Raw genomic sequence first — 23,438 nt, forward strand, 5'->3', positions numbered from 1 at the left:
AAGAAATGGTGGGTTAGTCTTTTTGCTTGCAGCATTCAGCAGTGCTCTGGGTTCAGCTAGGATAGGGTTAATTTTCTTCACAAGAAGCTGGGAGGGGCCACACCCGGGATAATCTGCTGAGCCAGCCAATGAGCTATGCAATACCATTATTGTCATGCCCAGTATATAGAAGTGGGGGCAACTGGCCTGGGTAATGGTGGTGGTTTGTTAGGAGCAGGTTTTGGTGGGAGGCAAAGTGTAGGCTGCATTGAGTGTGTTGCATTTTATATTATTGGGTTTATATACTAGTTTTTAACTATTGTTGCTATGCCAGTTGTCTATTCCTTTGTATTGTTCTATTAAACTCTTCTTATGTCAACCCACAATGTGTTGCATTTTGCTCCCAATTCTTCCTACTCACCCTACTGAGGAGAATGAGGTGGGGGCAGTTGTGTGAGTGGCCACACAGGGCTCTGCTGGGTTTTGGGCTTGAAACCACAAGCAATTTTCAACACCCATAACCAGATATACAGTCTTCTACAACTGCAATTAAAAAGCAGAGCTTTTTTTGCAGGGTTACATTTGGAGTTTTGCAATCCAAAGGACTAATTAGCACACTTTTTATTATTTGCTATTTGTTGCCATTCTTTTTGCAGCCTAGCTACCTCCACAGATCTGTGTTCCTGTGTGAATTCCATTTAGTATGAAGTGTAATGCTTAATCATTTTCTCTCTACTGTAAGCATTGCATTCCCCAGTTATCTGAAACACAGCAGCAGTAATAAGACAGACACAGATTTGACTGCAGACATGCCAGGTTTTATTACCTTTTAAATGGGGCTATGATACTTGCAGAGTTAATCTGCACTATTATTTGCAAATTAAATAACCTTGGTATTTGCTTTTATCTTTGTCTGTTTCTCAGTGAGCTCTGGCTTTGCTCCTGTTGAGTTTGGAATAAAGACAGAGTCTTGAATATCATTGTGAAAGATGAGCGAGTATAAAGCAAAACAACCATGTGCCCATCAGTGTATTTCTCCTTTCTTCTAGTATCTGTTTTCTCCTTTTTAGTTTGTATAAAGCATCTGTGGTCCTATCCTCAGCCTTGGTCTGTCCTATTGACACTGAGCTGTAGCTGTTTTCAACAATCTGGGCTATCAGCCAACAGACAAAGGAACTTAACAATACTTTATGAATAACACGTGTAGTTAATAATTTGTTTTTTCTTTTGTAGCACATGCTCATCTTGTACAGAAATATGCTTAAGAGGTCTTTGTAACTTTTTTACTGAAAGGCAAGTGTATCTAAGCAGCAGTTCTATAGCGTATTAATAACATACAGGTGTGCATGTCTTTACTTCCTTCCTGGGATGTACAAAATATTACAGAAATGTCAAAGATTTCTTAGCTCAGGAGCTCTCTCTGTCAGCCCTTCTGGAACTGCAGGTTTGTACTGTGCACCTCACAACAGTGTTTTCAGGCTCTGAAAGCAAAGAAGACTTTGCTTTTCAAGGTGGTACTTTTTGACAACTCTGAAGAGAAGTGCTTGCTCCTCTGAAGAGCTTCTTGGAGGGAAGTATTAGCACATCTAGATAAGGCAGAAAAGACCTATCATTGTAACAGCACTCTTCATTCCAATTTTGGAATGACTCCCAAGTCACAGCCTGAGTCCTCAGTGACACTCTTCTCCTTTGACACTTTAGATTTTGATGCTTCTTTGAAACAGCGCAAACAGATAAACTGACAATACCTAACAAAGAGAATTCAAGCATTTGCTAACGTGTCAAAGCTTTTTTATCACTACTGACACTTAAAAGGACTGGTATTTCACTACTTAGTTTGAAGCTAGCAATTAATTTTGAAAGTGCTGATGTAGTTTAAAAAAAAAAAAAAAAGGATGGAAAGTAAAATTGATACATTATTGTTTTTTAACTAACAAAAGTATTATAGACACGTTGAATGGCCTTCAGAAAACACATGCAGTTTTCACTTCAATAAATGGTTACAAAGGACTCTAACACCAATCATAGGCAAAAAAAGGCTGGGCAATCACCTAAAAATCAGGTAGTACTGATCTCTGTGTATGATAGACAGTACCCTGCAAACCTAGCCTACCAATGGAAAAGCACAAGTGGCTGTAATCCCATAGCTGTTGCACTACCACTGCTCCTGCCACAACTCTTTCCATTGCCACTTCTCTGCTACTACCCATTGAGCTACCAGAAAAGGTGTAGCAGCAACAGGAGCCAAAGTAATAGCAACAGCCCATCTCTCATTTCAAGCCTCAGAATTTTGCATTAACTAGATTCAGTCTTGGACTCAATGATCCTAAAGGTCTTTTCCAGCCTTCTACAAATAGTAGATCACTTTTCCTGTGGGACAGATAAAAAATAGATCTGCTTTTGCTCAGACTAACCATATAAAAGAGCTCCTTAACTATCAACCAGTTAGAATAAAAGATTGTTTGTGACTTTTTCCTCCTTTTACACAACAATCAGCTCTCCCAGATATTCTTGATCACAAAAACACACCTCTACTCTTGATTTTCTTCTCTCTGCTCTGCCCTTACCTTTCCAGCCAGTTGTTCTCCCTATAAACCAGTCCTACAACCACATGACGCCTTTGGCCTACCCAGCTCTCTCTCCTCCACTCATTTCTTTCACCTATTAATTCCTTGATCTAGAATGCCACTCACTAAATCGAGTACATTTTAAAAAGGTAACCACACAAGGCTAAATGCAATAGAACTAAAAGTTCTTCTCCTTTTGTTTTTGCCATGTGGTAAAAGAACCAAGGAATTGTTGAAACAGCAATCTGACAAAGAGAAACAGAGAAAGAGATATAACAGTTGATCATCCCTCCACCCTAAAAAAGATAAAAATAAAAACCTATACATTAGAAGAGAAATCCCCACATTTAAAATAGCAGACATTGCTAAATACACTTCATATCATGTATTAACTACCCTTTACATGGTGGCCAGAAAAGGCAAAATCTCTCCTTTGTTCACAGTTTCATTATTATTACTCTTTTTCCATATGACTCGCTCTGTTTAATGGCCTAGGGTCAGGCTTCAATCTACCCAACTGCATATTGTTAACCTTATAATGTATTTACTTCTTTCTGTATTCTCAGCACAATTGCAGTCAACAGTGTGACCTGCATACTTCATAATAAAACATGGAATATTTATAAAGAACTTGCATACATCAAATTGAACACACAACATATGATTTTATCATATTCAGCTGTACTTTCTAAAAACAGTGTTATCTTTCCTGCTTTTTGTTGTGCAAGACCATGACTAGTGTTTTCAGAGTTTCATAAGGGATGAAAAAAGAGAATCTCCATTTCCAGCTTGGCCCACCAAAAAACACTGGCAGAATCACTTTCATGTAAAGACTTAGTTTTCTTAGGGAGACCCCTGACAGTGGTAATGACAGGGATTCCACACTCTGCAATAGCTCCACGGAAGTAAAAACTGCTACTGCTCCATTCTAAACTATTCCTTATCAAGGATACCACAACTGTCCTGCCTTGCCACCCTGCTCAGATCACAGGTTAAATAACACAGGTGGCTCTTGTGCCTTTTTCTATCTAATAGTCCAAATGAACCATGGTTTTGATGAAAATGACTGATGCTACAAGTTCCTATGATGCCAAAAATCTGGACCTCGTTATTGGTTATTGCTGGCTTCAGTATAGTGTTCAATTATCAATTACTTGACCATGGAGCCTGCAGATTGGCAATGTCAAAACTTTTGCTGACTGCTAATTCTCATAGGTGATGTATATTGCACAAATAAGAAAGCTGCATTAAAATGCCAGCATTATATACACCATAACATTTTCCACTCTCCCTGAAATGATTTATCATAGTCATGTTCATACTCATTCAGCCTCCTGCACCATAATTTATTAGGAAACTGTTCCGTAATGGTTGGTATGACTTTGATGAGATTTCAGTCATTAGCCATCATGTGTTATCCTCACATACAACAATGAAACCTACATTGACACTCCATCTAGTCACATCACTTTCCATATCCATACATATTGCCCCTTCAAGAATGGTGCTTTTCTCCAAACTCCTGTGAAGAATCCACAAAGGCATCAAGAGAGAATTTTCAGGTTTTTTCAAAGTAAAACCCAACAGCCCCCATCCAAAATCTACAACCCACTCACTATCAGTGTATTGGTGGGAACGCTAATGAAAACCAAAAAATATACAAATAATGCCACAAGCAAGGGAAGAAAGTAGATGGTACAACAAAACTGGTTGTTTTACTGTGTCTCTGCACAAAGGAATCGTTCATATGTTTATTTCCCTGGATGCAGTACCATTGCACCCCAAGTTGTGTTGGATGCTGTAGCTTAGTTTTACTGCAGAAAAAATCGTCCGTCCATTCATTCTCTTAGATATTTCTCTGCCTTTAACACTGAAAGCACTAAGGGGGGGGGGCAAGAAAAAAAAAAAAAGACTGCCTAGCAGTAGCCTGTACAGTCCACATTGACACGCCTAAATATACTTGTTAAGCATCATCAGGCATTATTGGATCCATGAGACCTGTGGATGCATCACACTACTAACCTCTTCAGCATTATTTTAAAATCATGCTTCACATTTCAGTGACCAAATATGGACTTATAGTTAAGCATCCATTTCACAATGATGACAGGTATGCCTTGCTCTAACCCATTGCTATGGTAACAGATACAGTAGCCATGAGATTTATGGTAAAAGGTATTCCTGAAAGGTCATTTTTCCATTCTTACTTGCATGACTGTAACTAAACTACCTAATTATAAAGAGGACTCAGAGGATATACTCTTAGCTGAGCTCAGCAGGTCCTACAAGTCTTGCATTCACATTTCTTTGTGTTTAAATGTGGGAGATAAAAGAGTGATGCTTTAAAAAAGAGGTCAAAATTCTTGCTCCAGACGGAACTAAAGAAAAATAAGAGGAGATTGTATGCTTACCAGTACTTAAATGAGTACAGCTATCTTAAATCCTATACTGCATGAAAGAGAAAATATTTATCACTTGTGAGAAAATCATCTTTGGCCTCACTGAAAAGCAACAGAAACTTTTTTAAAATTCCAGACACAATTCATGCCTGATATTAAACATATATCAGAATTCTTCTGGTTTAATTTACATTTGAAGCTGTAAATGCTACAGTTTTCACCAAAATTTTCACTTTAGAAAATTTTTATAACTCAGGTAAGGTGGGGGTGGGAAATAATGTTTCAGCAGCAGCTGAGAAAATAGTCACAGCTGGCATAAAAGTAGCAGGAAAAATGTTCTTCAGTTACAACCATTCAAGTAAATGCGTACCAGAGCAAACAATTTCAGTTCATTTCCTGCCTCTTTCCCTCACTCATTAAGCTGTAAAGAAGCCAGTATTGCACTAATAAAAATATTTTCACAATATTTTAATTTAAGAAGCTGTTATATTCTTGCATTCTTTACATGTCTGTCTTTAAACATGATGACATTAAACCAACTCAGAAGCTGGTTTAGGGCCCAAGGTTTCCATGGATCAAAATTTTAAGTATTTTTCTGTCCTAATCAAACTTTGCATTTGTTAAATATACACGTAACAATTTGTGGGTGCTTTCTGAAGTGCTCCTGCTGATGCTGGAAGCAGATGGTACACCCAGCCCTAAAAAAAACACACAGGAATGCTAAAGTTGTTTTGAGAGGAAATAATACAGTCCTTGTCTTAAAAGTATCCTAGAGAAAAGACATACTACACTCACATAGACATGGGTCTCTTGAAAATAGGAAGTCTAACTAGCACAATATGATGTGGGAGAAACAGTGTACATTGTAGTGAACCAAATCATATAAATAAGTATAAAATAAATATTATGAATGAGTGTTAGGTGCTTCCATAACAGATGAACAATATTGTATTTAAATTGAATTGCAATATCATTTTGTGAAGATATCTGTAGTTACATTCACGTACAACAAAAAACTGAAGTAACTGTAGGTTCATGCCACCAAAGAAACCACTTAATAACTTCACCAGATGTTACAATTAGCTAGATTTTTTTACTTACCTGCCTCCTATCCCTCTGAGATGATGATGAAGAGGAGGCACTTCTATGTGATGGAGTAGACGTTTTGTGAGCTGGAGATATAATCTTCTCCTCTGAACTCATCTTTGCAGCAAACCTGTAGCAACAATCTTGTGCTCTTATCACTTATGTACAAATGGGCAAGGGACAGTCTTCTGCATTATTCTCTTTCACAGTTTATAAACAGCCAAAGGGGAATTCAATCTCAGCTGAACTGCACCTCAATGAAGAAAAATGTGAGAGACAGAGTGAGTGAGCACACCCTTATTCCAAAGTAGCTCCACAGCAAAGAAATCTGTTTCTAGCCACTATTTAATCAAATAGATCTCCCAGTTTTTTACTTCCCTTCCTATCAACTACCCAGTACAAACACAAATACATTTTTCTATATTCCCACAGAAGATGTAAGTGGTGTCACATTATTCAAAAACCTCTACGGGAAGGCTTAAGGAATTTACAGCAATTTGAAGGCAAACTTTACAAATCCTTGTCAAAGGATTGCTATCCCATCTTGCACAACATCACAACGTTATCAAGTAACTCCTTAGGATTTCCCATACAACACAAATACCACTGAGCATCTGGTTTTAATCAGTACTTATTAAAAATCCTGCAGTTAGGTTAAGAACTCTGCAAGCTGTTTTTTAAAAGCAGGTTCCTTTTTCAAAGAGAGTGACCTCATTGAAGGGGTGGACAACCCAGTTTCCCAAATCAGCACCTTTCACATGGTGCAGAACTCAGCACATGCTCACCACATGCTCTCAAAGATGTCTGCAAGGTAATACAAAGTATTTTCAGTGACACGACTGTGGTCAGGAGGTATGAATCTTTCCATCTGGACCAAAACTTTGGTACGTTTACCAAATCCCAGGTAGAAAAAAACCCAACAACATACAGACAAAAGCAAGAGTTTCTCAGGCCCTAACTCAGGTGCTCTGGACTGCCAGTGTCCAAGTCTGGTAGCTCAGGGCTACCACAAACTGGACCAGCTGGTTCCAGTCAGCTCTGTAATGGCCCTACCACAAGGCACACCTGAGCCCCTCAAAAAAAAAAAAAAAAAAGGATGTTTAAGAAAGTACAGAAAACACCTTAAAGGCAGAGGAGAAGGAACAAAACAAGTAACAAACAACACGGTGAATACCAGGGCCAGAGAACACAGGAGGTACCCCAGGTGCCAGAGAAGAGGCTTCCCTGCAGCCCATGGAAGAGTTGGGTAGTCCCAAAGGAACTGTGGCCCCTGGAGCACCCCACACCAAGCAGACTTTTCTCTGAAAAACCCTAGCCTATAGGGAACTCATGTCAGAACAGGGGGGAAAGTGTGAAGAGGAAGGAGTGGCAAGGAAAAACTGCTGTGTACTGACCACAAACACCCCTTATGGTGGCAGGAGGAGACTAGAGATGTCAGGAATGAAGGACTGAAGTTGAACCTGAGGAAAATAGGAGGAAAGGTGGTGTTTAATGTCTCATTTCTCACTACTTACATCTATTTTAACTGGCGATGTTAATTTTCCCTAAGCTAAGTATTGCCCACAACAGTAATTGATAGGTAGTCTTCCTGTCTTTATTTAGATCCACCAGCTTTCTCATCCTGTTTTCACCTCACATTGAGACAGAGGAGTCTGAGTAGCTGGGTGGGCATTTGGCAGCTGGGTGGGCATTTGGCTGCTGGACAGGCTACAAGGGCCTGTCTGTCCTGTTTGCTAAACTACTGCTACGTGTATTACCTCTTTGCAAGTATTAGATGCTTTTTCTCATTTACTCCCCTCATTAAGAACCAAAAAATGGACACTTAGGTCAGCACAGAGGATATTTTTGTCAATAGTCAAACACTGCCTGTCAAACACTATCAAAATGTTGCAAGTACCTCAGGACAGTTCAGGAATGGAGTTATAATTCCCAGTGTTTAACAGATTACATTGATGTTGCTTCAGATAATAGATACTGTGTCTGAACTTCCAATTACCTTGGACAAAATTGTACCTTGAATGATGTTGTTGAATCTAGCATCTATCTTCTTCACTGCCCTCTCTAAAATCTTGAAATAGTGCCTTTCCACATACACTGTGATGACAGCACAGCAAGGGTCACCAGAGCACAGCTAGCTTTAGAAGGGTGGGGAGAAATATGCTGTCCTGCACCATGTTAAATAAGATCAGAACAATACATTAACTAACACTCAGACATGGCTGCAGGCTCAAGAAATCATGATATATTGAAAACAGAGCTCTAGCTTCTCCAATCACAACAGATATCCAAGCAAAAATATCATCCTGAACACAGAGAAGCAGCTAAATACCAAGGGTTAGGGCTGGGCTGGTTGCTAAACAAGTGGCACTCTATGTCTCATCATTCCCAAAAGAGAAATGAAAGGGAGACTTACAAACTGGAAAAGAAAACAAAAACTGCTTTAAAGGAAATATATCATAAAATACATACCAAACTTTTACCAAACCCAACCTCCCTGATGGCAGAAGTCCCATAAAGTGGCAGTGTGAAATGAAAGTGGAATGGGGCAGAAAGTGGAATAACCTTACTTTATTAGTTATTAGCATGTACAAATCTTATCCATATCTTATGTATGATCCGTATCTTATGTATGAGCTTCCATCTCTGTTAAGGAGTCTCACAGAATTACAGAACCCACACAATATCCACAGAGCCCACATAGCATCCTAGTGGTATGACTGGAAGGACATGGCTGTTTCAGGAGCAAAAGCTGTCCATGTAGCCACCACAACATCTGAGCAAATTCTCTATTTTCAGGATGACAAGTTCCTCCTAGAAGAAGCCTGAGAAAATGTGTTGTGCTGCAGTTGTTAGAGCCAGCTACCACAAGACAGAGGTTGCAGGGAGAAACAGGACCAATGGCACATTTGTTTCAGAACTTCAGAGAGAAAATGTAATCAAGTTGCACTGAAAGCCAGGCTTTTCCTTCTATCCTTGTGTATTAGGACTGCTGATCTGGTTTAACAACATCTTCATACCATACAAAGCCATCAGGCAAAGTTTAGCCAAAGAGATATACCAACAGTGATATCTCAAGGTCTATGCAATTTTCCTATAAATCAAACACCAAATAACAAAAATCAGAACACATAAACTACAACCATAGTTCACAGAGTTGTGTGGAACAGTTATTTAACAGCTAAAAGGACACATTTTCAGTCACTTTCATCTGTGAGGTTAACTGAAATTTTTTTAGCAGAGCAGCCTTTGGAAAATGAAAATCAAACCCTTTTTAAAACATCTTATCTTCACTCAGTTGCCTCATGTGGAAAAAAATTCAGTACCAAGATGTAGTGTGGTTGTTCTTTATATCAGTGTTACACTAGATAGTTTGAAAGAGACGGAAGCATTGAGAGATACTTACTGATTTCTTGTCACCTTCTATCCAAAGTTAAAATAATAGGTTTGATTCAATATTTCTTAGAAGTATTTCTTGGGAATTCTGTGGACTGGACTATACAGTATTATAAAAATATTGATGATGACACTGACTTTTCATACAAGAATTCATTTATTTTCATTTTCTTTACTGAACAAATGGCATTGTATCTGGAGCTGCATAGATTGCAGTTATTTGCAATTTCATTTTTAAAATTAGTATTTTTATTTTACTGGATGAAATAATTTTAGAAAACAGGAAGGAATGGAATGCAAAAAAAGGTAAGATTTAAAAGGTCCGAGTGAGACACATACACAAGATATGAAATGAGACAATACAAAAGGGAGAAAATTGAGCAAAGATTGGAGAAACACCAGCTGTATAAACTGAACAAAATAAATGGGCAACACAGAGGAGTATAGTCTGTGAAAATTAATATTAGCAGTATCAGAGGTATGGATACTGCAGCTGTCTCACTTCACAAACTGCCACCATAAAGCAAGTGCATTGACACTGGTTAGGAAATCTGTGCCCTCCCAGAATCTGAAGATGTTCCACCAAGCCCAGGCAACTGTATCAACTGTCTTGTGGCTTGTGAAAAGCTAGTAGGTGTGAAGAAAACACACAAATACACGACTTACATAAATCCAGAGTTATAAATAAACCTGAATGTCAGATAACTGATTAACAGAAACTCTCAATGGGTAACTCCAAATGAAGTCTGGATTCAAATAACAGACTTTGGTGATAAATGTTTTTTCTCACTCTGAGTCTTTTCTGCAAGAATGCCCAGAATGCTTTATAAATTGTTTAATATCTTGTGCAGTGTTGGCATAATATGAGAAGACAATTTAGTGCACAGAACTGAATCTCTAGACATAAGCAAACGAAAAATATGTGACTCTGGTGTTATTTCACACTGACCTATCAATACGGGGCTGTTTTTCATTTGGGAGTGAAGAGGTTTTCTCTGGTGCTCTGCAGCTGTATAACACAGTCTTTCTATATTTAAGCACTCAGTGCAGGCCGACCTTTGTTCTCACATTGTGAAGAATATGTAGCTGCCTGTTTCTGCCCTTTTACTGCTGACCTTCAGTGCAGGAAAATCATAACCACACTTCTCTACACTACATGAATGTTGCAAACACAAGAATATAATGGAAACAAAACACCTCATTGCAGTGGCAATGCTACAGTGATTTAACAGACCACTTACGGAAAATAACCAATTTGTCTCTTTGTTTTGTTTTGTTTTCCTTTTTATTTTTCCTTTTCTTTTCTAAATCCTCATACAACCAATATTTGAGAATCAGCCACATCATTTCATTAAAACATCAACTTTTTAGGAAATGCATTTTAACATTTGGTTTCTTTTTTTTGCAGGTCCTGTCAGGAAAATAAAGGACCAGCTCCAGACCAGAAAATAAAGGACCAGACTGAGGAGTATTACATTGGAGTGATTATATTTGTCATATCAACAATAGCAGAAAAAATTGGAGCGCTGCTTTCTTTTTTTAATTCTAAATCAGTAATTGCCACCAGGAAACCACATTTCCCACATTCTTCTAGCAGTTTAAATATCTTTATCCTAGATCCAGGAGGATCTAAATTGTGGCTGCAGGCAGGAAGTTCAGCATTATCCCTGGAAGGGAGCTCAGATACAGACCAAACTGCTGCACTTGGTAAGCACAATTTGCAATTTCCAGGGTCACAGATTCATTTAGATTGGAAAATACCTTTAAGATCTCAAACCCTAAACCTAATGCTGCCAAGTCCACCAGTAAACTATGTCCCCACATCTATACAGCTAAAATACCTCCAGGGATGGTGAGACCCAGTTACTTTTTCAAGCATCCTATTTCAACGCTTGAATAATCCTTGCAGGGAAGAAACTTTTCTACCCCCAACTACCAGAAAGAAGGCTGTAGTGAGGTGGGTGTCAGTTTCTTTTCCCAAGTAACAGACGACAGAACAAGAACAGGAGAAGTTTAGACTGAATATTGGGAAAAATGTCTTTCTTGAAAGGGTTGTCAGGCATTAAATCAGGCTGTTCAAGAAGTAGTTACACCATGCCTGGGAGATATTTAAAAGACTCACAGACTTTAAAATACTGTAGTGCTGAGGGACATAGTTTACTGGTGGGCTTAGCACTATCAGGTTTATGATTGTGCTTGACCTTAAAAGTCTTTTCCAACCTAAATGACTTCAGGATCATGGAAACTGCAAATTGCACTGACCAAGTGCAGCAGTGATGATCTGCCTGAGATCATAGTGTCAACCAGCAGCATAATCAGGGCATATACTTGACTTCCTCCTGCTCAAACCAAGACACTCCTACAGCCACTCCACTTCAGCAAAATTCATAGATGTTTGCTCATGTTTGCTTACAGGGCTTACTGTGTAGTTAAAATGTGGGCCCTCATTTCCATTACCTCATTGATTACTTTGCTAAACTAGCTAAGTATATAACTACACATTGTAGCAATGCAATTACTAAACTCAGTTGATAAAAAAAAAAAAGCCCTATTATTTTCTATCGTATTTCATATGATGATAGACAAAAGCAGTACTTACCCACTTTACACATGCAATTTCCTGTAAACTCTACCAAGATTAGATAATTTATTGGCTAAGTCATTATGTTTATGTCAGCAAGAGCGAAGTCTAAACCTGTATAGTTATACTTAAATTAGGCTACCACTTCTCCTTGACTAGTCAATAGTGGAGCAAGTAAAAGAAAAGAAAAAAAATATATTTCATAGGTCTCATGTTTTACAGCCCTACATCTGACAACCTCCCATAACAAGCACTTGTTGAAAGAATTACCAATGAAATTAAAATTCATTAACATGATGTTTCCCAAAGCAGATTATTAAATACAGTGATTTTTAAAGGCTTTGCTTTGGTAGTTAAGGGGTGGCTTGTTTGGGGGTTTGTTTTGTTTGTTGGTTGGGGATGTTTGGTTTGCAGGGTTTTCACCTGGTGGGGGTTTTTTGGGGGTTGTTTTGGTTGGTTGGTTGGTTTTTTTAGTTGGGTTTTGGGTAGTGGGTTGTTTTTTTGGGGGGGGGGGCGAGGAGAAATCTTGTGACTCTTTTGCTTTTAATAAGGCCTGCTGATGTACGTAGTCTCTACATCTTCAACAGCATATTCTACAGGAGTCTGCAGCATCAGCAGACATCACCAAGACACGCTTTTTTGTGTCACTAGCAGAAGCTAGCACCCCCCCACACTTTACACCTGGTATGCTTTCTTTAACACTGAAGTATCATCTTTTTTCTGGGTGGCTAGTCTGACTCCATAATAGAAAAAAAATGAAAATAATGGTTTTGTTATTGCTTTTGTGGGCATATATCTCTGTAATACAAATACAGTTATGACAGACTTTATCAAATAGAAGGATGAGGTCAAAAAACAGATAATCAGACTCAGACAAGAATAGGTCATTCCAACATCTGTCTTCTCCATTTTCTGCCTGCCTACACAATTAGGCAGAGTTTTTCACCCTTGCAGATGCCCTAAAGCATACATGGCAATTAGTGTAGTTCCAGTATGTCCAGACCACTGGTTTAGATGATAATTTCAAAATAAGACCTCAAATCATTTGCAGTCTCTGAGAATTGCCTCCACAGCTGAAGTGACCCTAAGATATTCATAAGGATGTTTTTGTTGTTCCATGTTCCTCAGGCCATCAGGGTAATGGAATACTATTGATTTTAATGCCATAGAAATATTTTGCATTCTAGACAGACAGCATATTGACTTGTGTTGTATCCATTTGTAACAGGCTGCTGTAAGCAGAGGCTTAAGGATGTATATATACCTACAAACACATAAATACAAATATGCAATATACACCAGTTAAGCATTAAACAGGGAAAAGTAACTGGTGAACATTATCACCCTTTCTAGACTAACATTAAGTCTAGGACACCTTTTTTGAAAAACAAAACAAACCCAAACAAACAGAAGTGCAACACATGCTATTCCCTCTACCCCCTTTTTAAACTGAAAACATTGCTGCAGGGTGAGGGGGAAACATTGTTTCCTCTTTTTTTTTTCCCAAATTTTAATCAAAACTCAGGAAATGCTTTGAAGAATAAAAAAATTCCATGCATCCTGATTTTTTTTAATGGGGAAAACCCTTCACAACTTTCAACTATCTCTCTAAAAAGGAAAAAACTTTTTTCTTTATTTTAGTACTGAATTTTGTCTTTACTACTGGGCTACTTAGACAAAGAAAGAATATATGAGAAGCCTAAATGATAGCTTTTAGGTTTAACTGGAGTCTCAACTGGACAGTGATCTAAACCAAAGAACAATCTCCCTTATAAAAGGGCTACAAAATGCTTTCAGAAAATGCTACTGTCCTCCATAGCACAGGAGCCTAAAAGGTGTTTGTGGTCCTTGAAATCCGTTTTGCTGCCCTTCTTTTAATAACCTAGCTCTAGTTTCTCTGTGTGTTTTATTTCCACTGCCACACAAAGATTACATTTTTGTTCTATTTTCAATCCTATCAAGTAGAATTTTGATTCATAACAAATTAAGAATTGCCTATTTTATTGATTTTGAATTTTGAACGTTATCATTAAATGCTTGTATGGAGGATGCCCCAAAAAAATGGGGAAAAAAATAAATCAATCAATGCTGTCTCAAGACAAATGTAATGCATTTATGGGAGCAGATACAAGAATGCAGTTGATGGAATTTGCTCAGATTATGGAGAATGGAAAGAAGAGACACAAAACTGGTATATTAGTCAGAGCTTCCAATAAACTTATTTTTGAGGTGCTAAATAGAAGGTCACACCCAGGAACAAAAAACAGGATGAATTTTTATTATTGGAAGCAATTAGCTTGAAAAACAGTAAGGTTATGGTGGACCATAGCTGCATAGGGTAATAATGTTATGGATTACATATGACCTGAGAAATACCAAGCTGCACCAGGGGAAGTTTAGGCTCAAGGTGAGGAGAAAGTTCTTCACTGAGTGAGTTGTTCATCATTGGAATGGGCTGCCCAGGGAGGTGGTGGAGTCACCATCCCTGGAGGTGTTCAAGAGGGGATTGGACGTGGCACTTGGTGCCATGGTCTAGTCATGAGGTCAGTGGTGACAGGTTGGACTCGATGATCTTTGAGGTTTCTTCCAACCTTGGTGATACTGTGATACTGTGATACCAAGAAGGAATAGGGAGACTGCTACTAAACCACTGTACCCAATTCTGCTGGCAACATTTCAAACACTTTCAGAAATGGGTACAAGAGAGAGCCATGAGCATGACAAGAAGACCAAATACCACCACTACTAATAAAAGATTTATAGAGGTCAATCTAATTAGTTTGTCAAAGAGCAGATTGAAGGGCCACTGGATGACAATATATATATAGCCCAATACACGGGGGGGTGTTGTGTTGTGTGTGTATGTAATTTACTATCAGAATTCTTCTCAAAGGTATACAAAATCTGATGGGACAAAAAGAAGAGACAAATATAGGCAAGTCAGAAACAAGGCACAGTTTTATAATGGTGAAGATAATTAAACAGTGAAAAAACACACTAAGGATTACAAAGAGTGTTTGCAGGGGTATGAGAAGACATTTTCAGATTATAATGGAATATTTTTATTACTACTTTTTAAAATATATTCCAAAGCTCAACCATTACTGCTGGATTTGTAAGCAGAAATTGATGGTTCATTCCATGCTAAGACTTCAGGCTAGATCACAACGTAGCTTCTCTCCATCTCCATTCCCAAAACTGAAACCACCACCAAAAAAACCTAAACAAACAAACACAAAACACACCACAGAACAAAACAAAACAAAACAAAACAAAAACCAACACCCAACCAACCAAACCAAACAAAACCAACCAAACCAACAACCAACAAATTGACCCAGAAAAAAAGGAGGGATAAACAACAAAATAATTATTTTTTTTCTATTATCTTACTCTTGATCTCTCTTGTACCCCACCACATCCACTGGTGGTTCTCCAATTTTATCACCATATGGCACTAGGTATTTATTAAACCTGATCTTTTGTATGGAACAATGTTCATGTTCTTCAAGTCCAGAGAAATACGTACTCTGATCACTGCTAATACTTGTTTTACTTACTGCTTTAAAGAAATCTGTCTTACTGACACATTTGAAACGTAAGTCTCCATGGAAGAGCAGCAGCACATCATGAGTCATTTTTTTAATCTCATTAATACTGGGATTTCTTTGCACCTCACTAAGTGATGGTTGCATTAAAAAGATAGAAAAGAAAAACAGATTATTATTGATATGTCAAGAAAGTAGCAAAATGCTTCAAGCACTTCACAAAAACATTAGGAATCACAGGTATGGCTGAAAAGACTGAGGTGGAATAATCACTTTTTTAGTTCCTGCAAATACTAAGATACGTCATTTGGAGTTAAACTGAGCACAAGAATGGGTGGGTTGCACAAAAGCAGTTTCCTGACAGAGCAAATCAGCAACAAATAAAAAATCCCTGCAACAAACAAACAAAAAATTATCCCTTTTATCTTAATGCACAGCTGGTTATCTCTTGACTCTCTTTCATGAGAGAAATACGTACTATTTCCTATCATCACACTAAATACTAAGTCCTGCACATATCAATAGCTAGATATGCTTAGTTCTTCCTACTTTTGAAATCCTAATGAATTCACATTCAGCTGCACTAACAAAAAACAGTGTAAAAACACTCAGAAGTGACATTCATTTGCCATAGAAGGAACTCTCTGCTTCCAACACTACTAATAATTTTGTCTGAAATTACACTACACTAAATTGCCTCCACCTGTGCATGAAGCATGATTTAATATGAGAAGAGAAATGCCCTCAGGCACCTTGCACAAGAAAAAGATGTAACTATTCAATAAATATTCTCATCACTGAAAAGAGGTATGCTCTCCACCAGTCATTAATATCCAAAACACAAACAGAAAACTACTCCTAAGATGTATTGATTTTTATAGACATAACCAGAGTATAAAACCAACCGATACTATTGTGACCAGCTAACATAAAAAGGACCAAGGGAATTTCCCAGCCTAGTTACTGTTTGAAATAAACCATACCATTCAGCAGATTATCCAACACCAATGCAAAAGCCTCCAGTAGAATGAAGTGCCTACAAATTCTAATAAGTAATTGCAAATTTAATTTCCCTGCATTATTAAAAATATGCATGCTATTTACCCTTTAAATATATCCAACCTCAAACCTTACCTAAGGATTTGCTAGTGCACAAGTATAATGCATTTAATGTTGACACAAGACTTCAGGTATCTACTGTTGGTTTTCACAGCTGTCTTAAAGATTTTTTGCTAAAGTTTAGAGAAGAATTGACAGAATTGAAAATCTGACAAACATTTTATAGTCAGATTCGTTAATTAAGAAGAAGGGTTGCTTGACCGCAATCATAAGGTAATTTGCCTAATTCCCACAGCATTGCACTTGCTTAGGTAGCTTTAGATTTCTGCATGCTGCTTAATCACATTGCACATAGCAGCAGAGATGTGTAACAGTGTGATGGTTAGAGGTATCCCTGAGCAATCATAGGTGAATTTTTCAGTAGCTAGTAATTTGTATACTCATAATAGTACACACTACACTTGCATCAGATTTCTGTTTAACTGGTGTAAGCTATGCAGGGCACTGGTTCCCAAAGATACACTCTGCAAGGCTGTGTTGGCTTTGCAAATTCTAGCAAGTCTGAGGGATGAAGGAAGGATCAAACTTAAAACACATGCAAAAACAAACCACAAACAAGCAAACAAACAAAAAAAAAGCCATAATTAATACTTGTACATCCATAACTTAACAATACCATAAACATGCCAGCTGGTGACAGCACTCTCCACTAGTGCTTTGTGTGCTAAGAAACAACAACCCTTTCCTCCTAGCATCAAATATTGCTATTCTCTTTGAACACAATATATGGAAATTCTTCATGCACTTCTCCATTATTAAGGACAGCACACTTACATTTTTTTTTTGGTGCCAGTAATGTCCAGCTGTGACTCCTGTCTCATCTCCATTTAAAAATTATTTGCCTTTTAACACATCTATGAATGATTATTATTATTGTATGACCTGCTGCATTAGCATCACTTGCAGGGCATGAAATTAGTTTTCCTCTATTTGACACACAATAAACTACAACATGTACAATGGCAGCAAACACTGAGAGACTCAGATGGAGCTATGCAGTCTGGAAATAGGGCATATTGAGCTCAGACAATACGCTGAAAAATGAGGTAATTTCACAAAGGCCAGATAGGAGAGCTAGTCTGTGCTAGCAATCAACATTCACGCCCACCAGCTTCACTAGGTGCTTGCAAGCTATTTGTTGCTTAATAACATCTCCATCCACCACATGCCATATGAATAACCTGTGGTAACCAGCACGGACTTGTAGCAAAACAAGAAATAAAACAAAGATTTCTTATTTCAACATTGCTCAACCTGTGGCACGCTATCCTTTTATCACAAACTATTCATAATTTTCTGTGCCAATCAATGTGTAACAAGGGGCTTAAAGTTATGCCAGGAACATAGGCACTTACACAGCATTTTTCAGCTGTAGTTCTCAAAAGCTTTTTAAGGAAGAGTTTAATTTTAGCATGGAGTTGTGAGACACAATAGATGCAGTTTGCAAGCTGCAATCAATTCTCACTAAATCCTCACTAATGATCTGAAGTAACAGTAGCATTCAAGCTCTAAATGGCAAGTGGCTGCCAATTATGCATGACACGGTTTTTCATTGTGCTTTAGCAGAATATTTACTAGGAATTAATAAATTTTCTTTTGTGCCCAAATGCAAAAATTCCCAAACTGATCTCAAGAGAAAATTCCAAGCTTTCAGTACAACTTTAAAGAGACCCAAAGTAACTCTTCTGTTTCACTACTAAAAAGTAAACCATCACCAGAACAAGAGGACAGAGCCTCCAGCTGTGCCAGGGGAAGTTTAGGCTGGATCTTAGGAAGAAGTTCTTCACAGAAAGAGTGATTGGTCATTGGAATGGGCTGCCCAGGGAGGTGGTGGAGTCACCATCACTGGAGGTGTTTAGGAAGAGACTGGATGGGGCGCTTGGTGCCATGGTTTAGTTGACTAGATAGTGTTGGGTGATAGGTTGGACTCTATGATCTCAAAGGTCTTTTCCAACCTGGTTTATTCTATTCTATTCTATTCTATTCTATTCTAAATTCATCTTAGGGAGAAATTAAATCATGTTCTAGGTTTACACCTGATTTGCAAATAACTATTACTTAATGTTAGCAATAAATATGGCCAACCTGTCATACTTATCAAAATTTAGTACACATTCTTAATAAAAACACTGCACCAATACAGCATCTCATATTCAGTTCCAAATTTTTAAAACTTTGATTAATCAGTTCATTAACACAATAACAGAAATTAAGTCCTTTTTTCTCTTTTTTAAGAAATAATTTCAAAACCTGAATGGATTATGCAGGAAATTAACTTTCTTAATTTTAGTTTAATTTTTGAACTTTCCAAATCATGCTATATTTGCAAGGTACTCACATATTTTTCATTCTAACTATATTGATAATAAAACAAGAAAAAACAAAATTAATAAAATAACAACAACAAACCAACAGTTTTAAAGGCTCTCCATTTAAGGTGAATTAAAACTTTGTTTAAAACAGATATCACATAGAATGATCTATTGCTTTTCTACCTATGAATGCCACAGTTATGCATTTTATATTTGTATAAGCAGAGTCACCTTTTGGACAGCTTCTCAGAGAAACACTGAGGTAAACTAAAACCTGTAGCAAGCTTTTACACTCATCACAGAACTTGGAAGGTGAAAAATTGAGATTTTCAGGTAAGAAGAGAAAGAAGGCAAATGGATATGATAGAGGAAAACAAACTAAAAAGTTTCCTTCTTTTCCTGAGCAAGCACAAGTGCCCCGTATTTTGTCAGCTGCAAACCAAACATGAGCAGCAAAACGTGAGTTTCAGTTGTGAAACCAACACTCAAGTATTTGCTGTCTGATTTTCACTGTCAAAGTAGCTAGCAAACACTGCAACTGAAAAGAACAGCCAAAAGGCAAATCCAACAACTGGCCTGTGCTAGCCAAAGCAAGTGACTCAGCTACAATGACAGCGTATAGCAAGAAAAAGATGCAAAATCAAGTAGTTAATAGGATTGCTACTCTAGTGCAGAAAAGTAATTAAGTTAACAAATACAGCCAAAAGAGGGGGTCTTCTGCAGTCTTGATCATATCTATGCTGATTAGCTGGGCAGGATGAATCATCAGTCACAAGCACCAAGTGTGGACTTTTCAGAGTGACCTTGCTTAATGCCTATAGGAAATACAAGATTTCTTTCTCCAATACATTCAATTACAAGTAACATTAATTATGGATTAATATAGCTTTGAATTCAGTCTAAACTCAAATAAGTGAAAACATCAGGTCATCTAACGTCTTGTCCTCTGATGCTTACAAACATCAATGAAATAACAGAAATCCTTGACTGTTCAACCTCTTCCATGTTTCCTGTTTTAGCAGACAGTTAACGCTGTATCATATGCATGAGGAGATACAAAAGCCACACAATATAGCAGTGAACTATGCTGGGTGTTTTTTAACTAAGTCAGAAAATACTGGTGAGATAACATAAGACTGAGAAAAAAGTAACTAAACTACAGTACAGCTTGAAAAAGAAAACAAGAAAGAGCTGGCAGTGTTCCTCTCTGCAGTACTATGCCACTGCAACTATTCAAAAAGTTGGGTTTTTTTGATTGCTGTGATAGAAGTACTATCATCTCTTTATCAAGAAACTATGAATAACAGTTAAGAGTTACCTATATGAATTACAGAATTCTCACTATCAGAAAAAGGATTATGACTAATTTATCATAATAATGTTTCTATACACATACCTTACAGAAAAGAAAGCAACACTAAAAATGCCTTTAAAATCTTGGGATAGTTCATCAAATTTAGCAGAGCTGGTCACCTCCCTGCTTGTTTAGGCTAACCCTGACTTCGATGGTAATGATGCATCTTTGTTTTCTGCACATCATCAGACAAGTTAGAATGAGGGTCCACATGATGTATTCATCTGTCTGAACATGCCATGTAAATGAAAGGAAGTTTGCTTCCAAAATGTAATTCAGGGAAGCTGAATTGGACTTGATGATCCTTGGGGTCTCTTCCAACCTTAGTTACTGTGATACTGTGATTTTTTAAATTTAACTTAATGACTGTTACAAAAACCATTTCAAATCCCAAGCAAACCATACGATACCTCACTTTTGTTTCAAAAGCAAGCAAGCCAAACTGTCAATCTAAATTTTGTAAGCAGCAGATAACCATAAATTAGACCTCTGCATTAAGAATGGTGAGTGACTGAAAACCAAGTTTTATCTGCAGATGTAACTGTATGACTTAGCAGTAATTTAACCTTCTTCAGTAATTTCTGAGATTTAGGGCAGTATACTTAAGAGGAGATTTTCTTTTGTGACAGGATTATAATGAAAAGATACACTGAGAAGTATTTCACAGGTGTAAAATCTTTATGTACAGAGAAAACCACCAAAGACAATAACTGAACTAGCATATACCTACTATCTCAAACCATCTGAATGAAATGCTTCCTGTGTTGTGTACACAGGATAGTCTATGCAATGGTATCCAAACATGTGGCTGTAAAGTGCCAAACACTCACAGCATGGCACCAACAGCTTGCAATGTTCTGTCCTAAACAAAATCAAATATAATATGGCCATAACATTTCTCTCAAGTTTTCAGCAATACATCAGAAGCTTTTACATCAGAAAGTGTTAACAAGACTATGTAAGGCAGTGTCTTTCCCACTGAAGGCCACAAATTTCTAGAAATAAGGTGGAACATTTTCATGTTAATAGAGAGAAAAATGTGAAAAATAATGAAAAAAAACAAAACCACACAATCAAAAAATCCCAAACCAACAACCAAAACAAGCCAACAATTTTCTATGACCAAACAGCAACTCTGAAAATATGTCATTATGTGCGTTTACCAGTGCTGGTACACATCTGGTTTCAGAATGACCAGTTACATAACTGGTATTTGTGCTTCTACTGCCTGAATAAAATGCCGGTATGTATCTTCTCAAGCATACGCATACTTGTAATTTAACATTTCTCCATCTTAAGAAAATGTCTCATTACCAATATCCAAATGTTTTTTTTCTTTACCCAGTTTTCTCTGTTTGCTTTTCCTCTGGTACCTGCATCTATCCTCCCATAGTTTCACAGTTGATGCTGCAAGAGCATGGCATTCTACAACCATCCCTGGCCTTCTGGACTATGTTGCACCCTGGTCTATGGTTGTTTCATTTACACTCCACTACCTATCTAGTATCCCTCCACTGAAAGGATACAAACTTAAAAAACAAAACAAACAAACAAACAAAAAGCAGCTCTTAAGTGTGACAAATTCATGGTTAAGAAACTGTGCAATTAGTATTTTCCAAAAATAAAACTGATTGACGACTCCAGGCATCTTGGAGATTATTCATTCTTGACTAGTAAGGCCGTTGTAGGACCCTTCTAGCAAAAACCCAGAATCTACAAATTCTCATAAGCACAATCCCAATGCATTTTACTTTGGAAGAATAAGGAGAAGACTTGTGGAATATAAACTGTAAATAGATCCATTAAATCTGTCTATTTTTTTGCATAGTCGTATCACATTTCCCTGGCATACCACAGATTAAGAGATGATGGTGCTCATTGACTGTTCCTAAATATTATCTGCTTGTTTCAGTACAGGAATATTAAAACAAAGTGCATATCAGAGTAATCTCCACAAGGCAACACTGAAGTGAAAAGATTTTGTCAGTGTCTAAGAAATCATAGCTGGATACTAGGCTTTGTCATGGCCTGAAAAGGAATTTTTAGAACTATTTTTGCCTGCTTTTTAAGCGTTCTTTACACTAACAAACCATTAACAGATTGTGTTTGTCAACATGATCTGTAAAAAAAAAATTCTTTTTTTCATATGCTCCACAATAAAATGCTGCCTTGTTTGAAATGCTGTTCTTGGCACAAGGTGTTAAGGCAAGATCTGCCCTCAGCCCCTGGAGAATGGCTCAGCAGGAGCTAGCTCCCAAAAACATTTTTATAGAGGACGGGCCCACTTCCTCAGACCACTTAAAACTCACACAGAGGTTTAAATAAAAATCCTTTTTCATTATTGATAATTATTATTTCTAACTCATTGTAATGAATCTTAAAAGGAAGCTATAGAAAATTAAAGAGCTTTTATATTAATTCACAAAATAATCACGTTGCAGTTATTTACTTAAGCTTTTTCAGCTTACAGCGCTTACCCTTCAGAACCTGTGGTAGCAGAGTGCCAGTACCACAATATCTGCCATACACTGTGTTAATTCACATGCCAAAAAATTCAAAGGCTAAGGATGTCACAGAGACCTCAGCAATAGTCACTTAACCTGATAATGGTGTCAGTTTATTTAATCACATCCATTAGGTTTAGAGAGAGCCTAAAGCACAGAGAAATGGCACAGCAAGAAGTTACTGAACTACTGCAACTATACAAGAGCATGTATATGGTAATAAACTGCTACATGGAATGGAATTGAAGGGAAGTTTTCAGTGGTCACAAAGATTTGGGTTCAGATAGCTTTCCAACATAGAGAGAAATCTGAATCGAGCATCATAGGCAATTGAGAAAGGCAATTTATGATCAAAACCAGCAATACCCACAGGATCAACACCGTGTTGAGGGCCTCCTTTACAGTCTCAGCATAGCAAAACTGAATGATGAAATGACAGATAATATTCTTGAGATGCTACTTGTAACATCTGTCTCCCTTCCACATTGAGCAGGGAGCAACTAAAACATAAAGCAGCAGCAAGCAGAAATAAAAGCTCCTAGATTAATAGAGTTCTGCTCCTTAGACTATGATTTTTTTCTGGTCCTTCTAAAATG

The 23,438-nt window shown here is 37.5% G+C and overlaps 1 protein-coding gene across 7 annotated transcripts in view; it reads right to left on the bottom strand.

The window, feature by feature from the left end:
* Positions 1-23,438, bottom strand: part of OSBPL6 (oxysterol binding protein like 6) — an 87,244-nt gene that overhangs the window by 37,848 nt on the left and 25,958 nt on the right. For 4 of the 7 annotated variants that reach the window (XM_009906631.2, XM_009906632.2, XM_009906630.2 and 1 more), the window contains exon 1: positions 6,047-6,544. In XM_009906631.2, the coding sequence (XP_009904933.1) occupies positions 6,047-6,148 (102 nt within the window). In that variant the 5' untranslated portion in view covers positions 6,149-6,544. Of the gene's footprint in view, positions 1-6,046; positions 6,545-23,438 lie in introns of those variants that run through there. The other 3 variants (XM_054174089.1, XM_054174082.1, XM_054174073.1) reach the window with 2 other exon arrangements.

Source organism: Dryobates pubescens, chromosome 2 (assembly GCF_014839835.1).
Source record: "Dryobates pubescens isolate bDryPub1 chromosome 2, bDryPub1.pri, whole genome shotgun sequence".
NCBI classification, from domain to species: domain Eukaryota; kingdom Metazoa; phylum Chordata; class Aves; order Piciformes; family Picidae; genus Dryobates; species Dryobates pubescens.